The 18,473-nt window shown below is 39.3% G+C and overlaps 2 protein-coding genes across 2 annotated transcripts in view; one reads left to right on the forward strand and one right to left on the reverse strand.

Moving 5' to 3' along the window:
- The first annotated feature begins 656 nt into the window (after nucleotides 1-656).
- Nucleotides 657-1,667, forward strand: LOC138029409 (uncharacterized). Its single transcript, XM_068877158.1, has one exon. It carries the CDS (start codon nucleotides 657-659, stop codon nucleotides 1,665-1,667), a length of 1,011 nt encoding a protein of 336 aa, XP_068733259.1.
- Nucleotides 1,668-16,899: 15,232 nt separating this feature from the next.
- LOC138029410 (uncharacterized) overlaps nucleotides 16,900-18,473 on the reverse strand; it is a 4,446-nt gene continuing 2,872 nt past the window's right edge. Inside the window, exon 2 of the mRNA XM_068877159.1 lies at nucleotides 16,900-18,297. Within this exon, the coding sequence (XP_068733260.1) occupies nucleotides 17,548-18,297 (750 nt within the window). The 3' untranslated portion in view covers nucleotides 16,900-17,547. The remainder of the gene's footprint in view (nucleotides 18,298-18,473) is intronic.

Genomic DNA, 18,473 nt, shown 5'->3' on the forward strand with positions numbered 1-18,473 from the left:
GTGAATCTCTTATTGCTAAAGGTGAAGCTGAGTTGAAAACCTCTGCCACAGGAGACCCTAGTGTGCAAACGTCAAAGATATATCAGTTGTTTGAGAAAATGCTGCCAGCCTTTGTGAAAATCGTTAAACCAAACGTGCAGAAGTTCAATGGAAATCCACTAGAGTACTCAAAATTCAAAGCAGCATTTAATGTTGAAGTGGATAACAAGGAAGTTTATGATGCAACAGAGAAGCTTAAATTGCTGTTAGATTCTGTGGATGGAAGTGCAAAATCATGTCTAGCGAAATTCATGCCAGGTTCAGATAAATACGAGGAGGCATGGACTGCGCTCCAGGAGCGTTTTGGTCGTGTAGACACAGTGGTATCAGCTGCGAAGAAACGTATAGATCAGTTTCCGACCATAGTGAAAGAAAATAGTGTGCAGACCCGGCAGTATCAAGAAATAGTTTCTGAATTGATAGGCATTTTCAAAGAGCATAACTTTCTTCACGAGCTTAGCTCGCAAGTCCCTGAAGCAACTGTTTCTAAACTTCCCACACGCCTTTGCGGCAGATGGGCCGAGTTTGTTGAAGGAAAACCGAAATTGTCAACCTGGGATTCATTTGCAACTTGGCTAGAGAAAGAGGCAAAAATTAGTGAGTCCAAGCAGCGGTGGATGCCAGAGAAGAGAGAGTGGAAGTGTTCAGATACATCTAAAGTTGATAGGCGTAAGCCAGCTGACAAATCCCAACCTGGGCTGTTTGCAGGAGCCACGGGAAAATCTTTACGCGCCAGCTGTGGAACAAAGTGCCCAGTTCACCAGTCCACTAATCACACTTTGCAAGAGTGGAAACGATTTCAGGGAATGTTGACTAGCGAGAAGGAGAAAGTTGTCGAGGAACACAAACTATGCTTATGTTGTCTATTACCCGGTCATGGTCTGCGTAAATGTCGTAGTAAGAATAGATGCAAAGTTGAAAACTGTGACATGCGTCATCATACCCTTGTACATGAAGTTGACTTGAGATTTATTGAACGGGCAAAAGCGAAACGTGAATCAGAACAAGTGCTAGAAGTTGAGAGAAACCCAGCTCCTATCTCCCTGGAAGGTAGAGACTCATCACCACGTCAGGCTGTGGAGCCTCTTGAGGAGTATCAACAATCAGCGTACACAGGTTGTGAGACTGGTGGTCTTGCTTTGGTTGAAGTACTTCCCATAGTTGTCTTTGGAGAAACAGGAAAACAGCAGGTGATGGCATTGCGTGACTCAGGCTGTAACACAACGCTTATAGATGAAAGCTTAGCGCTCTCACTTGGGCTTCAAGGAAAAGAGGTAGATCTCAAAATTCAAGAAGTAAATGCGCAGAAGGTGTTTGCTTCCCAGCACATCAAGAAATGCCATGTCGCACGAGTCGGAAAAGAGGAAGTCAAGTACTCCTTGCGAGATGTGAAGACAATTCCTAGCCTGAATGGTCCGGATCAGAAGTTGAAGTGGTCAACAATCAAGCATGAGTATCAAAATCTGAAGAACTTGGACTTGCGTGACACTGACATGGGTCCAGTGCAACTCATAATTGGAACTAACAACTCTGACTTGATTCTACCAAGACAAATTCTGAAACCCTCAGGTCAACCGGAACTTGACAGGGTACCTTATGCTGTTGAGACCCACTTGGATGGGCGGTGACTAATTGGTTACCTGGTGAGCGAAGAGTAGCATCTCCATACAATGGGTTCAAAGTGTATGAAAGAAGTTCAGTTGAAAATGAGGAGCTGAAGCAGCTGGTCATGGCTCAGTCAGAGATAGAAACCTTGGGCGTGGTCAAGCTAGCTGATCCAACCCGTTCAATTGAGGACAAGCGAGCATTGTCACTGATGGAAAAGACAACCTTTAAGAGTGTGAATGAAGATGCGTATGTGTCAGGTCTACTGTGGAGAGATGAGGAACCATCTCTGTCCAACAATTACGGAATGACAAAGAGGAGGCTACAATCCCTAGAGAAGAAGTTTGAGAGCTGTCCCAAGATCAGAGAGAGATATGCAAAGTCAATCCAGGATGACATTGAGGAGGGCTATGTGAAGAAACTGAGTGAAGGGGAAGTACGGTGCGATAGTAAAGTGACTTGGTACTTACCACACAGATTTGTCATTAATCCCAGAAAACCTGATCGCCTCAGAAGACTCTACGATGCATCAGCAAAATTCATGGGACAAAGTTTAAACGATAAGATCTACATAGGACCAGATCTTCTGTCCTCTCTGTTTGAAGTTTTCCTCAGGTTTTGCGAAGGAAGAATTGCAATGGCCGCTGATGTGAAAGAAATGTACCATATGCTCCGTCTCCCTGATCGTGATAAGCCAGCATTGAGATTCTTATGGAGAGACTCTCTGATAGAAAAACCAAGCGTGTACCAGTTCGAGAGAACAGTGTTTGGAGAAGTGTCTGCGCCATCCAGAGCGAACTACACTATGAGGCGAATGCTGATGAGAATGGGGAAGATTTACCTTCGGGTGTGAAAGCCGTCTACCAGCACTTTTACATGGATGATGGTCTACCGTCAACAGATTCTTGCGAGGAAGCTATTGAAATGAGGAAGCAGATGACAGAGTTGCTGCAAATGACCCAGACGTCTTGGCAACCATCCCGGAGCAGGATAGATCTCCACGATTCCTCGAACTGAGTGAAGATAAGTTACCAACAGACAGAACTTTTGGCGTCATTTGGGATGCCTAAGACGATATGCTCCAGTTTACCAGACTGAAGGACAATCCAGGTACGACGAAGAGGAAGATCTTGAGTCAAGCATTCTCTGTTTAGGATCCGCGAGGACGTCTCCTCCCATTCTCAATCAGAAGTAAAATCATCCTGCAGAATCTAAATCGTATGAAGTACTGATGGGATGAGGAGTTGAAAGAAGCTGATCTCCGAGAGTGGCGTGAATGGCGTAAGGAAGCAGAAAAGCTTGATGAAGTGATAATTCCGAGAGCTCTTATCCAAGAACAGAAACCTGTACGAGAGACTGCACTTCATGTGTTATGCGACGCTAGCCAGAATGCTTATGGCGCGTGTGTCTACCTAAGACGAGCGTTTATAGATGACACATTAGAGTGTAGTCTTATAGCGGGGAAAGGCCGTGTTACTCCATTAAAGTCACAGTCTATCTGCCGATTGGAGCTCATGGGAGCTTTAGTTGCTGTGCGGTTAACTGAAACACTGGTTGAAGAAATGGTTACAAAGATAGAAAAGATAACTTTCTGGAGTGACTCCACCACAGTCCTACATTGGATCCGCCAAACGAGCTCCACTTACAAAGCATTCGTCGGTAACCGGGTGTCTGAGATTCACACAATCATGAGCAGTCTGGAGGCCACACTAGGGGCGGGCGCCGTGAGTTGGAGATATGTGCCGACAGAGGCTAACCCTGCAGATGACATCACCCAGGGACTAAGTCCTACGGAACTTGGCGTGGGCTTTCGCTATATTAGTGGACCCAAGTTCCTGTATGAATCAGCAGAGCTCTGGCCAGAAAATAAAGTCAAAGCGCCCTGCGAGAACGATGACATCAAAGAAAAGAAGAAGGAAAGATGGGCTGGAGCATCTCAGGAAAACAAGGTCCTGTTAGGGTGGAAGAAGTATTCGTCACTGACCAAGCTAAGAAGAGTTACAGCTTATGTGATGCGATTTGCAAACAATGTAAGAGCTAAGAAGGAAGTACGTCTACTGGGAGCACTTACGTCGAACAAATTGAGAACTGCTCAGAATCATCTTGTGAAGAGGGCGCAAGTTGAATCATTCGGCGAGGAGATACAGTGTCTGAAGATAGGTGAGGAGATCCACAAGAAGAGTAGAATTAAATCTCTTGACCCAAGGTTGGAAGATGGGTTCTTGGTTGTCGGTGGAAGACTGCAGAGGGCACAATGCCTACCTTACAGAACACGACATCCCAAAATAATTGACTCGCGCCATGAACTTGCACCGCTGATCGTCGAAGAAATGCATCGTATCTACTACCACCCGTCAACTGAGCACCTGCATAATCAAATTCGGCAGGAGTATTGGATCATCCATGGTCGCCAGGTAGTGCGAAACGCGAAATTCAAGTGCAACTACTGTTATCGCCAGACAGTAAAGCCTCAAGTCTACCAGAGTGCCGACTTGAGCCAGGAATGATGTTCAGGAACACTGGAGTTGACTTTTTTGGACCTATGTTAGTTAAGAAAAGACGCAGTGAAGTTAAAGTATACGGGTGCTTGTTCACTTGCATGAGTACTAGAGCGTGCCACCTTGAACGTGTGGATGATCTTTCAACAGATCATTTCATCATGGCATTGAAAAGGTTCATTGCGCGACGTGGACAACCGCAGAGCATCCACAGCGATAATGGAACGAACTTTGTTGGTGCAAATAATGAGTTGCGGAAATGCATCAAACAATTGGATGAAGAGAGGATACAAAACTTCTGTGCTCCTAAGGAAATCGAGTGGAAATTTCAGCCGCCAAGTGCCCCGCACTTTGGAGGTGCATGGGAGAGACTAGTACAGTGCACCAAGAAGACGCTGAAGGCAATTCTGGCGGACAGGGCTGTTTCCAAAGAAGTGCTGAGAACCGCACTAGTCGAAGCAGAAGGAATACTAAACAGTCGACCGATTACTCATGTGTCCAATGATGCAGGGGACATTGAAGCGTTAACCCCAAACCATTTCTTGCTGTTGCGGGCAAATCCGAGTTATGAAGATGCTGAAGTTAGTGACAGAGAGATTAACTCGACAAAGATGTGGCGACAGTCCCAAGCGCTAGCTAATTTCTTCTGGAGACGTTTTACCAAAGAGTACCTTTCTAGCCTAACAGAAAGGAAGAAGTGGAAAGAGAAGAAACAGAACCTCAAAGAAGGAGATGTTGTCCTAGTTACTGAGCCAAATCAGTCGCGAGGTGTATGGCCGTTGGGCAGAATCGTGTCTACTCATCCTGGGCAGGATGGGTTAGTACGAACTCAGTTCGGAGAGTATAAAAGGCCAATCACAAAACTTTGCTTAGTACAGGAGGCGGAAGAGTAGAACTTAAAATCGTCTCGACAAACATTGTGTCTCGACTAGGGGCGGGGATGTGCCTCCTGCTTCCTGAACTTCATTTCCGGTCGCGTTGCTATGATACCAATGACGTCAGTTCGTTGCTAGGGACCTCGTCCGCACGTATAAAAGAGATGAGTTGAGTTTTGTAAAAATGTGCGTGAGAAAGCGATGTTGTTGAACGTTCTGAATGTAAAATCGGAGAATAAAGTTGTACAAAACGAACCAGCAGAGTTTTATTGTCGCCCAGCAGCGACAAAGCTTGTTCTGTCTAGAAACTGAGTACTTATGGTGGATGCCTAATTTGTTCGTGTACATAGCGTGCAGTTTTCTGACATCCGATGACGCCACAGTTATTGCGATTAAAATTGGGCTGACGAGTAGAGATATAACTTTTTTTTTTTTTTTTTTTTTTGATCGATAACTTTTTATTATGATTCACACTACTTACAACACTGGTACATCTACTTACACAACTTACAAAGATTACACAATTAACAACTACTAAAATCCATTATACTACCATCAAAACTATTTAACAATTGAATTGCGTACGCACTACGTACAATACAATGCACTTACAATTAAAGATGCTACTTACAATAATACAATTGCAATACTTACTCTACAAAAACAATATGATTACTTTTTAAACTTGCAATACCAATTTATACACTGCTTACAAAATAATACGATTACAGATGCTAATTATATTTATATTCTTACATTAAAAACAATGAGCAACAAAATAAAAGATACATGCATATTAAAAATAAATAAATAAATAAATAACTTAATTTAACTATATTGGAGTGAGTACCCATTTCTTTTCAAAGAAGTTGTTTTTGTTGATCTTTTTTTCAGTTTCATATTTAATCTTTAGTTTCGATTGCAGTCCTTGAATTTTAGGAAGTGTTTGGCTTCTTCTGCAGTCCCACAAAAATAATTTTCCAATTAATATGAAATAGTTTAATAAATTTGATAAAGGGCATTGTTTTGATAAAACTCCAAATAAAACGTTTTGCGCAGAAAGATGGATTGGCTGATTCGATAGAAGGTACCAGTACGATTCGAAATTAGTCCAGAACGTTTTGGAGTGAGGGCATTCATAGAAAAGGTGATATAAATTCTCAGGTTCATCATTACAAAAAGTACATGCATCATTAATTCTAAATACAATTTTGCATAGTTTGCTGTTAGTATAAAGGATGGAATTAATTACTTTGTATTGGAAAGCCTTAACATATGACTCAAGTGCAACCAAATGTGGTAACGAAAAGATTTCTTTAAATTGTTGGCTTGTGAAATTAAAATCACTCTTCAATTTACGGATAATATTAGGAGGTTGAGCTTTTCTTGAGACCAGAAGCAAATAATAATCTTTTGATTTTTTGTCTTTAATATCGAAAATTTTATGGGGATATGGTTAATCTATCTAGGCTGATTTCTTTTAAATGAGAAGGCACAGAATGACGAAGGCCCGCCCATTGCAGAAAATTGTTTTTGACAATTTTGTTTGAAAAATAGTTATAGGAGTCCATTGTATTTAAGTTAAAAAGAAGATCGTGTATGTAAATAATTCCCGATTTAAAATAATTTTTATAGTACACTGGCTTATTGTGTATTCGAATCTCTTTATTATTCCAAACAATTATTTTCCAGTCACCTTCTGAAGCGAAAGATTCACGGAACTCCGACCACCATAACAAAAGTTCGTGGTAAAATTGAGAAGATATCATATAATCAGAAACTTCATAATTACAATTTAGAAAAAACCGACCTCCTACGGGCTCTAATAGATGAAGTAAATACGTCTTCCACGTTGCGTTAGAATCGTTAAATAGTCGTTTTAGCCAGGCCAACCTTAAAGATTTAACCATGCTTTCCAAATCTATCATTTTTAGACCACCTCTCTCATAATCGTTTATTACAGATACGCGAGTCACTTTATCTGTACCTTTCCATAAAAACTTGAATAACAATTGATTCAGTTTATTCACAATTTCCTTTGGTGTAGGGAGTAGCGAACATACGTAAACGAATTTTGGGATCAAAAAAGATTTAATTATTGTCACTTTACCGTAAATAGAAAGGCCCCTAGAGGACCAAATATTAATAAGTTTTTTAATACTATCCAGCCTTTCAATAAAGTTCTTTTCCTTTAATAGTTTCTGATCATATGTGAAATATACCCCCAGAGCTTTAATCGGGATTTTAGGCCACTTAATACCAAAATGTTCTTCTTTACTTTCTTTCAATGAGCCTATCCACATACCCTCAGTTTTTGAACAATTAATCTTAAGACCGGAAATGCATCGAAACCGGTCCAGTAGTTCAAATAATACTTTGGCTGAGTTAGTATCTGCTAATATCGCTGTGGTGTCGTCTGCATACTGTAAAAGTTTCGTTTCTTGCTCATCTCCGATATAAATTCCTTTGATGTCCGAATTCTGTCTAATGGCGATAGCCAGTGTTTCCACAGCAATTACGAACAGATATGGAGACAACGGGTCTCCCTGCCGAACTCCTCGTTCCAGCGTAAAGAAATTTGATGTCCTGCCGTTATTCAAGATACAGCTTTGTATGTTTTTGTAGAATACTTTAACCCAATGAAGGAAATCTGAACCAAAATTGAATGCCTCTAAGCATTTAAAAAGAAATTCCCATTCAACACTATCGAATGCCTTTTGAAAATCAATGAATAACATTAAACCGGGAATGTTTTCTTTCACTGTAAAGTCCATAACATCATAAATAGATCGTATAGTTTCGCCTATAAACCGATCTTTTACGTATCCTGTTTGGTTTGGATGGATAATATCGGGCAAGACATTTTTAATTCTCGATGCAATTGCTTTCGTCATTATTTTGGTGTCTACATTAACGAGGGAGATTGGACGCCAATTTTCTAAAAGTGAGCGATCTTTCCCTTTCTTTTCAATTAGTGTAATGATTGCTTGTTTTTGAGAACTAGACATCTCACCTTTTTCAAAGGATTCATTAATGCAGTTCATAAAGCTATCGCTAATTACTGACCAAAATGTCTTATAAAATTCAATAGGAATGCCGTCATTACCAGGAGTTTTATTATTGTCAAAGCTATCTAGGAGACGAAAACATTCTTCTGCTGAAATATTTCCTTCACAAAATTTTTTCTGGTCTTCAGAAAGTGCGGGTATATTTAAATCGTTTAGGAAAGAATCAATTTTAAATGCAAGATCTGGATCAGTAGTACTGCTTTTATACAAGTTTTTGTAGAACCTTTCTTGCTCCTTTAATATACAAAATGGATCTGTTTTTATTACTCCACTTATGTGAAGTTTTCTTATATGCTTTTTTATATGATTTCTTTTTTCGAGGTTTAAAAAATATTTTGTGCTCTTTTCTCCATGCTCATGCCAACGAGCACGTGCACGTATAATTATTCCTTTAGTTTTTTCTTCATAGAAAGTTTCTAACTTTTCCTGAGCCGCATTAAAGCGAGTTGCGTTAGAGTCACTAGGCGTAGTTTCGTATTCTTCCTTTGCCTCTCTAAGCTGATCTTGGAGACTTAATTCTATTGCATTTCTTTCCTTGGCTTTTTTCTTGGAGAAGTTAATAGCGTGCGCCCTTATATTATATTTGATCCAATCCCAAAGGATACGACTGTCCGAAATTTCTTTTTGTCCCTCTGCCGTCCATACTGGAAGCATTTCAGTAACATTATTTACATATTCTTCATCCTTCAACATGGAACAGTTCATTTTCCAATACCCGGGACCTTTCTGCTCATTTTCTAGCTCTGAAATCTCTATCGAAATTGCAGCATGGTCTGTTCGAATAGCTGGAATTATATCACTTGATTTCACTAAATCATTCAAATTATTGGAAATTAACCAATAATCGAGACGGCAAAAAATTCTTGGAGACTTTTGACTCCAGGTAAAACTTCTTATGTCTGGGTTTTTAATTCTCCAAATATCAACCAGATCTAGTTGATTTTGTAGACAATCAATGCAGGCAGTAACTGATTTTCTTTGAATAATTATCCCTCCTTTTTTGTCAATCTCTGGATTTAAAGGGCAATTGAAATCGCCTCCTATAATGATATTGTCTTCTGAATCTAAGTTTTCTCTTTGTAGCGTTGCGAGTAAATTATTGAAAAACGATACGAGATCTTTGTCCTTGTTTGGTGCATAAACATTAATTAAGACATATGTTTGGTCTTTGATATCAGCTTTAAGAACGATGAAGCGTCCCAAAGGGTCTAGGATCTTTTGATGGATGGTGCAATCAAAACCATTCTTAATCAAGATAGCAACTCCACGTGCACTGGAGCTACCATGGCTTGTTATAATCTCTGCACCCCATTCATTCTTCCATTGAGTATCTGTTTTTTCTATTGAATGGGTTTCTTGCAAAAAATTTATATCAGCTTTACGTTTCCTGCACCAAGTAAACATTGTTCGTCTCTTTTTGAAGTTGCTTATGCCCTTTGCGTTAAGCGATACTAATTTAAAGACTTCGGCCATCAAATATTTTGTTCATTTCAGAATTGAGAGCTGCAGTATAAGCCAAAAAAAAAAAACAAAACAAAAACAGTAATAACAAATAATAATAAGAATAAAATGTATCTGCCAATGAACTGCAAATTTAGCCCAATAAACAAAAGAAGTATTAATGAGGGTACAAAAAACTAAGTAAATTAGATTCAACAATGTTGCTCGATGCCTATAAACAGCTATAATGCTACATGCATAAGTAATCAAAGAATAAGAAAATACCAAAAAATGTCCTAAGTAAATAAATAACATAAATACACAAATTTTTTGTCTGACGTGCATTTAGACCCAGCAGCCCTCCATCTACTAAAGCTTATGTGCTACTCATAATTAAACCGTAGTAAGGAAGATTTTCAGTTTCAATCCCGTCATACACTTGACCGTTGATGACTAATTTATCCACCTTGAAGAAAGCTGATTCTTTTTCTTGCTTCGCCTTTTTTAGCAGAGGGTACAATTTCGTATGAATTGCTTCGATTTCTTTAGGGTAGTCATGCGAAATTCCAATTTTAGTACCTTTTAGATTTTTAACTTTAGACCAAACGAATTCTTTATCTTGATAAAAGCTAAATTTAGCAATAACAGGCCTTGTATTCGTGGACCTCCGAGGGTTACGCCGGGTTGGCAAGCGATGAACACGTTCAAATCTAATTTCATTCACATCCTCCCTTGAAAATCTCATTTTCTCCTCCATCATTGAACGAACCAAATCTTCCGTGTCTCGTGGTGTCTCACCTTCAATTTCCGGGAGGTTATAGATCTTTATACTCTCCCTTCTAGTGTACGCCTCCAATTTGATGTTACGGCATTTCAACTGCTGAATTTTCATGTTGAGGTTACGGATCTCATCGGTACCACTCGCTGTTTGAGAGCACATGCTGGCCACACAAGTTTTTAGATCTGTTAGTTCCTTTCCCGTGTACTCAGCGGCCTTTCTTAGCTCTTTATTTTCTTCTTCTACTTCTGTTAAACGGACTTTCAGAGATGCTATTTCCGTAAACAAATCTAATAGCTTATCGATCTTGGCCTCTAATTTAGTTATACTTGCCGAGGCATCGCAGAAATGGCCTGAAACACAATCCTCGTCCGTTTGAGAACCAGTATTTTCTCGCTGTCGTTTACGGGGAATACACTTTTCTTCGGTGTTTAAAGCGGTTTCCTTGATCTCTTTACTCATTTTGTCAGTAGACAGAGCGCTGAATTCACAAAATTCACATATCTATAAAACTGCTAACGAAGCGACCAAAAAGCACGTCCGTCACCTTCCTCTCCTCGCTCCAGTCCAGAATTGCCAGTCCAGTAGAGATATAACGCCAAATTAAGGTATAACCTTCCTGACGGGAGTCTTTTTTATTCCTTGTGTGGGCCATGCCATTTCCATGTCTAGAGATACGCGGAGAATAATTCAATGTTTTAACAGACGCTGCACATTATATTCTCAGGGCTTTTAACAAAATTTGAAGTTTGCGGCTGGTTTAAGTAGAGCAACCAATTGTATCAACATAAAGTTTAATCTTAAGCCGCAGTTAGGTTTGAAAAAATCTGCCTTTTCAATTTTGCAATTTATTGAACAAAATGGCTTACTTCTCGATTTATATTAAAAATTCACCTGGAGTTTAAAATTATTTGCTTCCTTTTTTTTGCGCGCTTTTCTGTTTAAAGCGTTCTGAATTTTTTTTGAACTGTAAGTGTTTCTTCTGTTTAGTGTTCGGACGTTTGTTTTTCTACTGAAAATTTACCTGACAATTTTAATGAAAAAGTCTTGTTCACTTGACAAGTCATACTGGCTATTTTCACCTGTTCCCTCCACGGGCATATTCATGTTTAGCGGCATATGAGTAAGGAAATGGAAAAAAGTCGCAGTGGTTAACGGTTAGCAGACGGTTGCTTACTAATAGACCAAATAGCTGCTCAGTTTTATCGGAGCAGACAATTTCGGACATTCCAGGCCCGGTTGCATGTCCGAAAGCCGATTAACTTAATGCAGGATTAACGTAAACCAGTTTTGTCTCATACTTTCAACTCTTTGGTGAAAGTATCTTTTGCTTATTTATATTTTTCAAGATTGACTTCGTCTAATATAAAGTTTTGCCGAATATCAGCGTTAATCTGGGATTAGCGTTAATCGGCTCTTGAACAACCGCGCCCAGCTAAGTCAATGAATGTTCTTTGGGAGCCCTAGCTTCATTGACTCCATTTGGGACTTTGTTCATTAATTCCATAGACACCCCATTGCCTACTCTATAAAGGTCTAAAAATATAAATTTAGGATTTAAAAATGTAAATGTAAGTGATTTCTTTATAGTGGAAGTACACTTAACTATCAAGCTAGTTTACAGGCACTCCACTGTTAAAAGGTGAAAGTAACAATTCAAACTTAACAGAAACATCATTAAGAACCCCAACTGGCAGGAGGCAACCAGTTGGCTATTTACAAAGAGTGGTGAAGTTTAATCAGGGACAACCGGAAACAAATCCAAACCAGAGGTTAGAATGGCATTTGAACCCGGAGCAGCCGCATGCAAACTCAACGCCCTAACCACTGGACCACACTGCCTACATTCTATGTAATGCATAGAATATTCTAGATTGTCCACCCTTTCTATGCAAGTAGAACGTGTAAGAGTGTGTGGAGTTGTATTCGTAGTTGCGATCCCTGGCGTGTCGTGCGCAACACAGAAGCACCCATCACTACACCTGTAACGTTTTGTCCGGAATGATCCTTCTATAGGACCGTCTGAATCACTTATTCTTGAGAGTTTCCATACGAAAGCTATTGTAGGTACGGAGGAGGAGGAAAAAATCGGGCGTGCCTTAACTTGTCGGTCAAAATAAATCTTTTACATCGTAAGTTTTACCTCCCTTTACAATGATGACCGAACACTTTTTGTGTAGTTAACATTATTTATGATTGAAAAACTGAATAATTAAAAAAATTTGCTTGAAACGAAATGAAAAACAAAATAAAGACATTTAAGGAAGTATGTTTCACAGGGTTGCCACTCATCAGTAACAAAAAAATTCCATGACTTCTCCATGACTTTCCCTGACCTCTAAATAATTTTCAATGACCTTAAATGAGTTGAATAATCACATTTGCTTCAGCTTCTTTTGAAGGCCATCAATATTTTTCTCTTTGTTTTCGACCTCTTTGTGCTTTTTACAGGATTTTGTGCACAAAATCTTGAGAACTATTTGCTAAAACTAAAACTCCCTTACTTATCACTGACTTTGACAATATAAAAGATTTTCCCTGACTTCCTGAAAAATTTCCTGATTTTTGCCTGACCTTGGCTTTCAGATATTTCGCTCGGCACAATCGAACTTCATCAGCAAAGCCTTTGTCAAAAAGGAGGCTCGAGATCCTTTTGAATCTTCCAACTCGCTCGAAAAAAGTCAACGTTATAAGACCATTAAGTGAAAACAGTGTTTGAACGGGAACTTGTCTTGTTGCCACGTATAATTAAGACTAGGCATAACTAAGAGTTGGCACTAAGCATTCTTCTCAAGGGTTCACCGACAACGCCTTTGTGGTAGCCCTGCTCAACCGATAGTAACCATTAACGGCAGCGAAAATGAGTAAATAAAACCAAGTAGAGTAAAAATTTGAAAAGGTTCAACTAATGCGTCGGTGATATGAGTCTGTTATGATAAGACCCTAATGAACATGAAATCACCCTTCCTTTCCCAATTCAGTTACGGAATAAGGTTGCAACTCGCGGTGAAGAGGATAAAAGAGTTCAAACCGTCGCAAAAGACGGCTAACGGTTGCTACTAAATGTTTCTTTCCACAGAGTTGGTGGTCAAGTTTTTTGCTTTCCCTTCACCAACGCAGCTGATTCTAGTCTTTTAATTAATGACGGTCACGTGTTCACAGTTTTAAAACTGACGTGCAGTGCATATTTAAATTAAAGTTTCCTTGACAGAATTATTAAGTTGGCATGGCAGATTTTGGCACTTACGATATAGAACCTACAATCGGCGACAAAATTAGTTGAGACACTTGCCAACAGAGCACACTGGCAACGACACATTCATTGTTTGCCAAGAAAACTTGTCCAGAAAGTACGTTTCCGGGATACCCCTCCCTCCCCCACCCTAATCAATGTTGTACCGCTGTCGACAAGGCTCGTAGAAAACAGAAAAACACAACATTGTCCCGGGGGTGCGGGGGAGGGGGCCATTTGCGCCGCCGAGCTTGAAATCGACTCTAAAGGATAAGAGTGTCTCAACAATTTTGACGCCGATTGTAGCCGTACGTCCTGGGTTAAAATTTTGGGAATTAGTAAACAATAGGAAGACGAAAACGCCAATATTTTTTATAAAAGATCTACCGGACAGTTTTCAGTTATTATCAAACTAGACGAAAATCGACATTTTTGCCATTTGGGAAAGACCTGTGAGACAGATTTAACTTTTTTTTTTCTATACTTGATTATTTTTTTTTTTCTCAGGAAATCCTAAGGTGCAGTCACACAGCTAGTTTAACGGTCTTCCAGACCCCCTCCAGGAGCTCGGTCACTATAATGATCTTTAGTAGAAATACACAGGAGTACACAGGTCATTATACAAAATCGCGCGCTCTCATTGGCTCGCTATCTCGGATTATCAGCCTATAATCACCTCGACGGACAAAATGGCTGCCAGTAGTCGTTTTGCCACTGTAAATGAAGATGATTTTCGCGTTGAAATGTTTTTTTTTTTATCTCTTTGGAAATAATCACCTTTGTATTTATACCAGAAACCCATAAGGGTTGAAACGTGTAACGGCCCCTTGTGTTCTGGGAAACAAGCTTCTGAATATTCAATTTGCTAAGTACCATATTTGGAACAACAAGAGCGAGGGGTTTCCAAATATGGTACTTAGCACTGAAACATTCAACCAATCAGTTCGCACTGAATATTCGAAAGCTGTGAACGCGCGTTACACGTTTCAACTCTTATGGGTTTCTGTTTATACTAATTAACAATTATTCGCCGAAGGCGAAGTGATTATCGGTGAATATTCACCTCGACTTCGTCTCGGTGAATATTCACCGATAATCACTTCGCTTTCAGCGAATAATTGTTAAATAATTCGTATTTTCCCCTGATATGCAATTATTTGTCAGGTAAAATTACATTTTACATCAATTACAGAGAGTAACACTTCAGAAGAGACATGCTGTTGCTTCAATTTCACATAATTTAAAATCTTGATCCTTTTCCTGAGTCGGAAAACTGTAGTAAGCCACATTAAGTTAGAAATTTCGTATCTGGGAGGACAAGGATTCGTTTCTCTAAAGTCCTGAACCTTTTCGGACGTATTTTGGGTGACATAAATCCCTTACTAACACCAGAAGGAAAACATCTTAAGTCATGAATCTTTGCAATCCTTGTCTTTTGGCTGGTCTTGAAATCATGTTTAAAGAGCAGCTTTTCAGGACAAGCGGATCTTACTTTCACGAATTAGTTTAGATTTTCTATCACTTGAAAAAGAAGTTGGTAGTTTTTGGTAAAAGTATTCGAATATTTTACAATCTTGTTATCCTTTGGTTTAATTATTTGTACCCTTTTTGTAATCAAAGGAGAGAAACCAAAGGAAAGTGTTTGTGGTTTACAGCAGTTATCAGCCACACACGCCCCTCAACTTTTTTGCTTTTTTTTGAAACTTAATTTGGGTCGATGTCAATCAATTGTTTCCATAACAATAGTCCTGTTCACTTGGCAACAGTTCAATTCATCAGGGAAACATTTGATTGAAGTCCACCCAAATTTAGTGTAGAAAAATGAAAATAAAAGTTGTTGAGGAGCGCATGTGACTGATAACTGCTGTAATACGAAAACAGTTTCTCCAATAATTTTGATCAGTTTCTTTTTTTCTCTTCTTTTTCTTAATCAACTTAAGAGGACAGGAGCTTTACCCATTGACTCCCAGGGGTTCTCCATTGCAGAGTAAAATTGTCGTGTGTTAGACAGAGTAAAATACTAAGTCTGGCTGGTTTAGGCTGGTTTGGACATCAAAGGGTTTTTTCACTGAGTGATTAACCCATTGACTCCCAGGGGTTCCCCATTGACGAGTAAAATTCGTCTGGCGTTAGACAGAGTAAAATACTCTGGCGTTAGACAGAGTAAAATAGTCTGGCCAGTTTAGGCCGGTTTGGACGTCAAAGGGGTAATGGTGTTTTAGATTTCTTCGTTTTTTAGTTTTGTCTTCGGCCACCAGCTCCTCTTTCTCTAATAAATCAAGTATTTTTAATCCTGGCATCTTGCTCCTCTGAAGTGTCTAGTCTTCTAGCACTGCACAGGGCACATTAATTGAGTACCCTGTAAATCAACTCAAATCAATGCAAATTAAATTAATCAAACATTGGTTTTTGAGGAGAGGGGAAAACCAGAGTACCTGGAGAAAAACCCCTTGCAGTAGGGTAGAGAACCTACAAACTCAACCCACACAACACCGAGTCTAGAAATTGAACCTGGGCCACAATGGTGGGAAGTGAGCGACCAACCACTGCACCAGCCCTGCTCCACAAATCTGATTCAAGAAGCTCCTCAAATGATTCTGGTCTGAACTAATGATTCTTGTGGAATGAATATCACCTCATCACCCGACATGTTGTACATCACCCCTTATATCAATATGTTCCAATTTATTGATCAATTTCGTTGTAATCTTCATTATAAAAAGCACTTTCAATTGTATCTTTAGTGTTTCAACTTTGGATAATTGCTGGTCCAAATTTATGACTGATTTGCCTTTTTCTTTTATCCTTTTCCTCCTCCAGTCTGTAAAACAAAAGGGGAAGACAACCACTTTAATTCACTATTTGTTAATTCCAGTTTATCAAATCAATATATGTTGTGTTGATCAGCAGTAACAAATGAAGAAAAATAGAAGCATCCTCAGGTTCTAAATGGATAGCTTTTACACATAAAAGAATATGAATTTATTGAAAGTGATGAGAAACTTGTTTAATTAATGCATAAAATCACTTGCCCACAATCATAAGTATACATACAAATTACAAAATATCAACAAAACACAGATTTTTTAAGTGGAAGCATTCTACCAGAAGTTAGAAATTGATAAAGGGGAACATCTTCAGGTTGAGGATAAAGCATGGAGTACCACACTACGGAGTAACCAAATGGAGAATCCCTAAAACTTGTTAAGGAGTAAAAAAAAAATATCATTTTTCAAAGTTGAACTTCCAAAAAAAGGTTGCCCAATTCGTGAAGCAAACATTTCAGTCATTATAAAACCTGCCTCTCTCCTTTCGTGTCTGATGTTTGACAAAGCACATTTACTTTTCTGAGAAGTGGCAAGCAGAATGATTATCTTTTTACAAAATGGCAGCTGTCCACTACAAGACCAGCACCAGTGGAAGTTTGAACTCAATTCAAGGTATGTACAGTTACAGGACATTAAACTTCCAAAAATGATTTGTGCATTTTTTTCTTACTTCTAAACTATTTTTAGGGTACTCCATGGAGTGGCATTCCAAGTTTTCCCCTCAATCACATTTTCATTTACAGAATGATAACAGTATTGTGAAAGAGAAGTTTCAGGGCATTAGTTATGCTGGATTTGCAAGAAGCAATGTTATTCAGACCGAGTGGGTGAAGTGGAAGGAGAGCACTTGAGGATCTAAGTAGACACTACCCTTCAACTGTCTCCTAGAATCAAAAGTGTATTTCACATGTCCAATCACAAGTATTGTTTTGCCAATACTAAAAGAACCCTAGGCTAACACTTTCCTAATGCTAATCTTTGGCCTAAACTTTATTTCAATATAGCTTTTAGTCCTCATGTTAGAACTACAAACGCATAAGGGTTGGTTACAAACTGGAAAAACAATGACCTGTGATTTGACCTGCAAACTAAACTTGTTTATTGGCACACTCATATCAGTGTAATTATAAGTGAGGGATTATATACATTATTACATGTAGGTAACACAATATAAGTTGTAACTCCTATCTTGGCAATTTCCCAAACGTTTCTTGGAATACTTTTTCAATAGCAGCTTTCCCATTCTCAGGCAATGCTCTTGTGCCGATTCCAGTAAAATTTAAGGACAGTCTCGGCACAGTCTTAAAACTTAAAAACTTCTTCTGGCCATAGTCATACATTTTCCACCCACTACTGACAATGTCAAACACGTAAACGGGTTTCCTGGCGTCCACAGCCATCTGCACAGCCCACCCAGTGCCGCCCTCAACTATATTCCCGTGGACGCTAATTTTTCCAATTGCAAACACTACACTGGTATCCTTGACTTGGTGCCAGTTCCTTCGAAGTAAATTATTTACGTAGGGTTTCCCAGTCGGAAAACGTCGTTTTAAAGTTTTGTTTGCCATATGTAAGAAGTCATCAGCCTGTTGCAATTGCTCATCGGAGAGAACAACTCTACCACAAGCTTTCCTGTTATGAGTCTTGAAGGAAAATGCCTTCACACGAACCCCGTATTTGGCGCCTAATTTTTGCCAATAGGTATCACTTCCCATTGCAGCTCCAGAAAATAGCATATAATGCTTCGGGTTACCGAAGTAGCTTTCTTCTTGTTTTCTCATGGCTTCTTCAAGAGAAACGAAAACATCCTCATCAAGATCAAAATCATCATAACTCCAACACTGTTGTATGCCCGCCATGTTGTTAACGGCAGCAGTTAGGATAGTACTTCGTGTAAGACTGAAGGCGATGACACCCCTAGTGCCACTCCACCACTGCAAATGAGAGTGCATGCTCTGCTTTGAACACATTTGATCATTTGATTCGAGCTTTTGAGCTCTTTGTTTTTGAGTTTATTTGGCGGTGAAGTAAAAGTTCGTTTGTACCTTTTGATGATCAAGATCTCACGCTCAACATGGACTCGACAGAAAAACTAAACAGTAGTTCCGAG

This window comes from Montipora capricornis, chromosome 13, assembly GCF_036669925.1.
Source record: "Montipora capricornis isolate CH-2021 chromosome 13, ASM3666992v2, whole genome shotgun sequence".
NCBI lineage: Eukaryota > Metazoa > Cnidaria > Anthozoa > Scleractinia > Acroporidae > Montipora > Montipora capricornis.

Coding starts and splice junctions, on each gene's coding strand:
- LOC138029409 (XM_068877158.1), top strand. CDS start 657: ATGCCAGAGAAGAGAGAGTGGAAGTGTTCAGATACATCTAAAGTTGAT.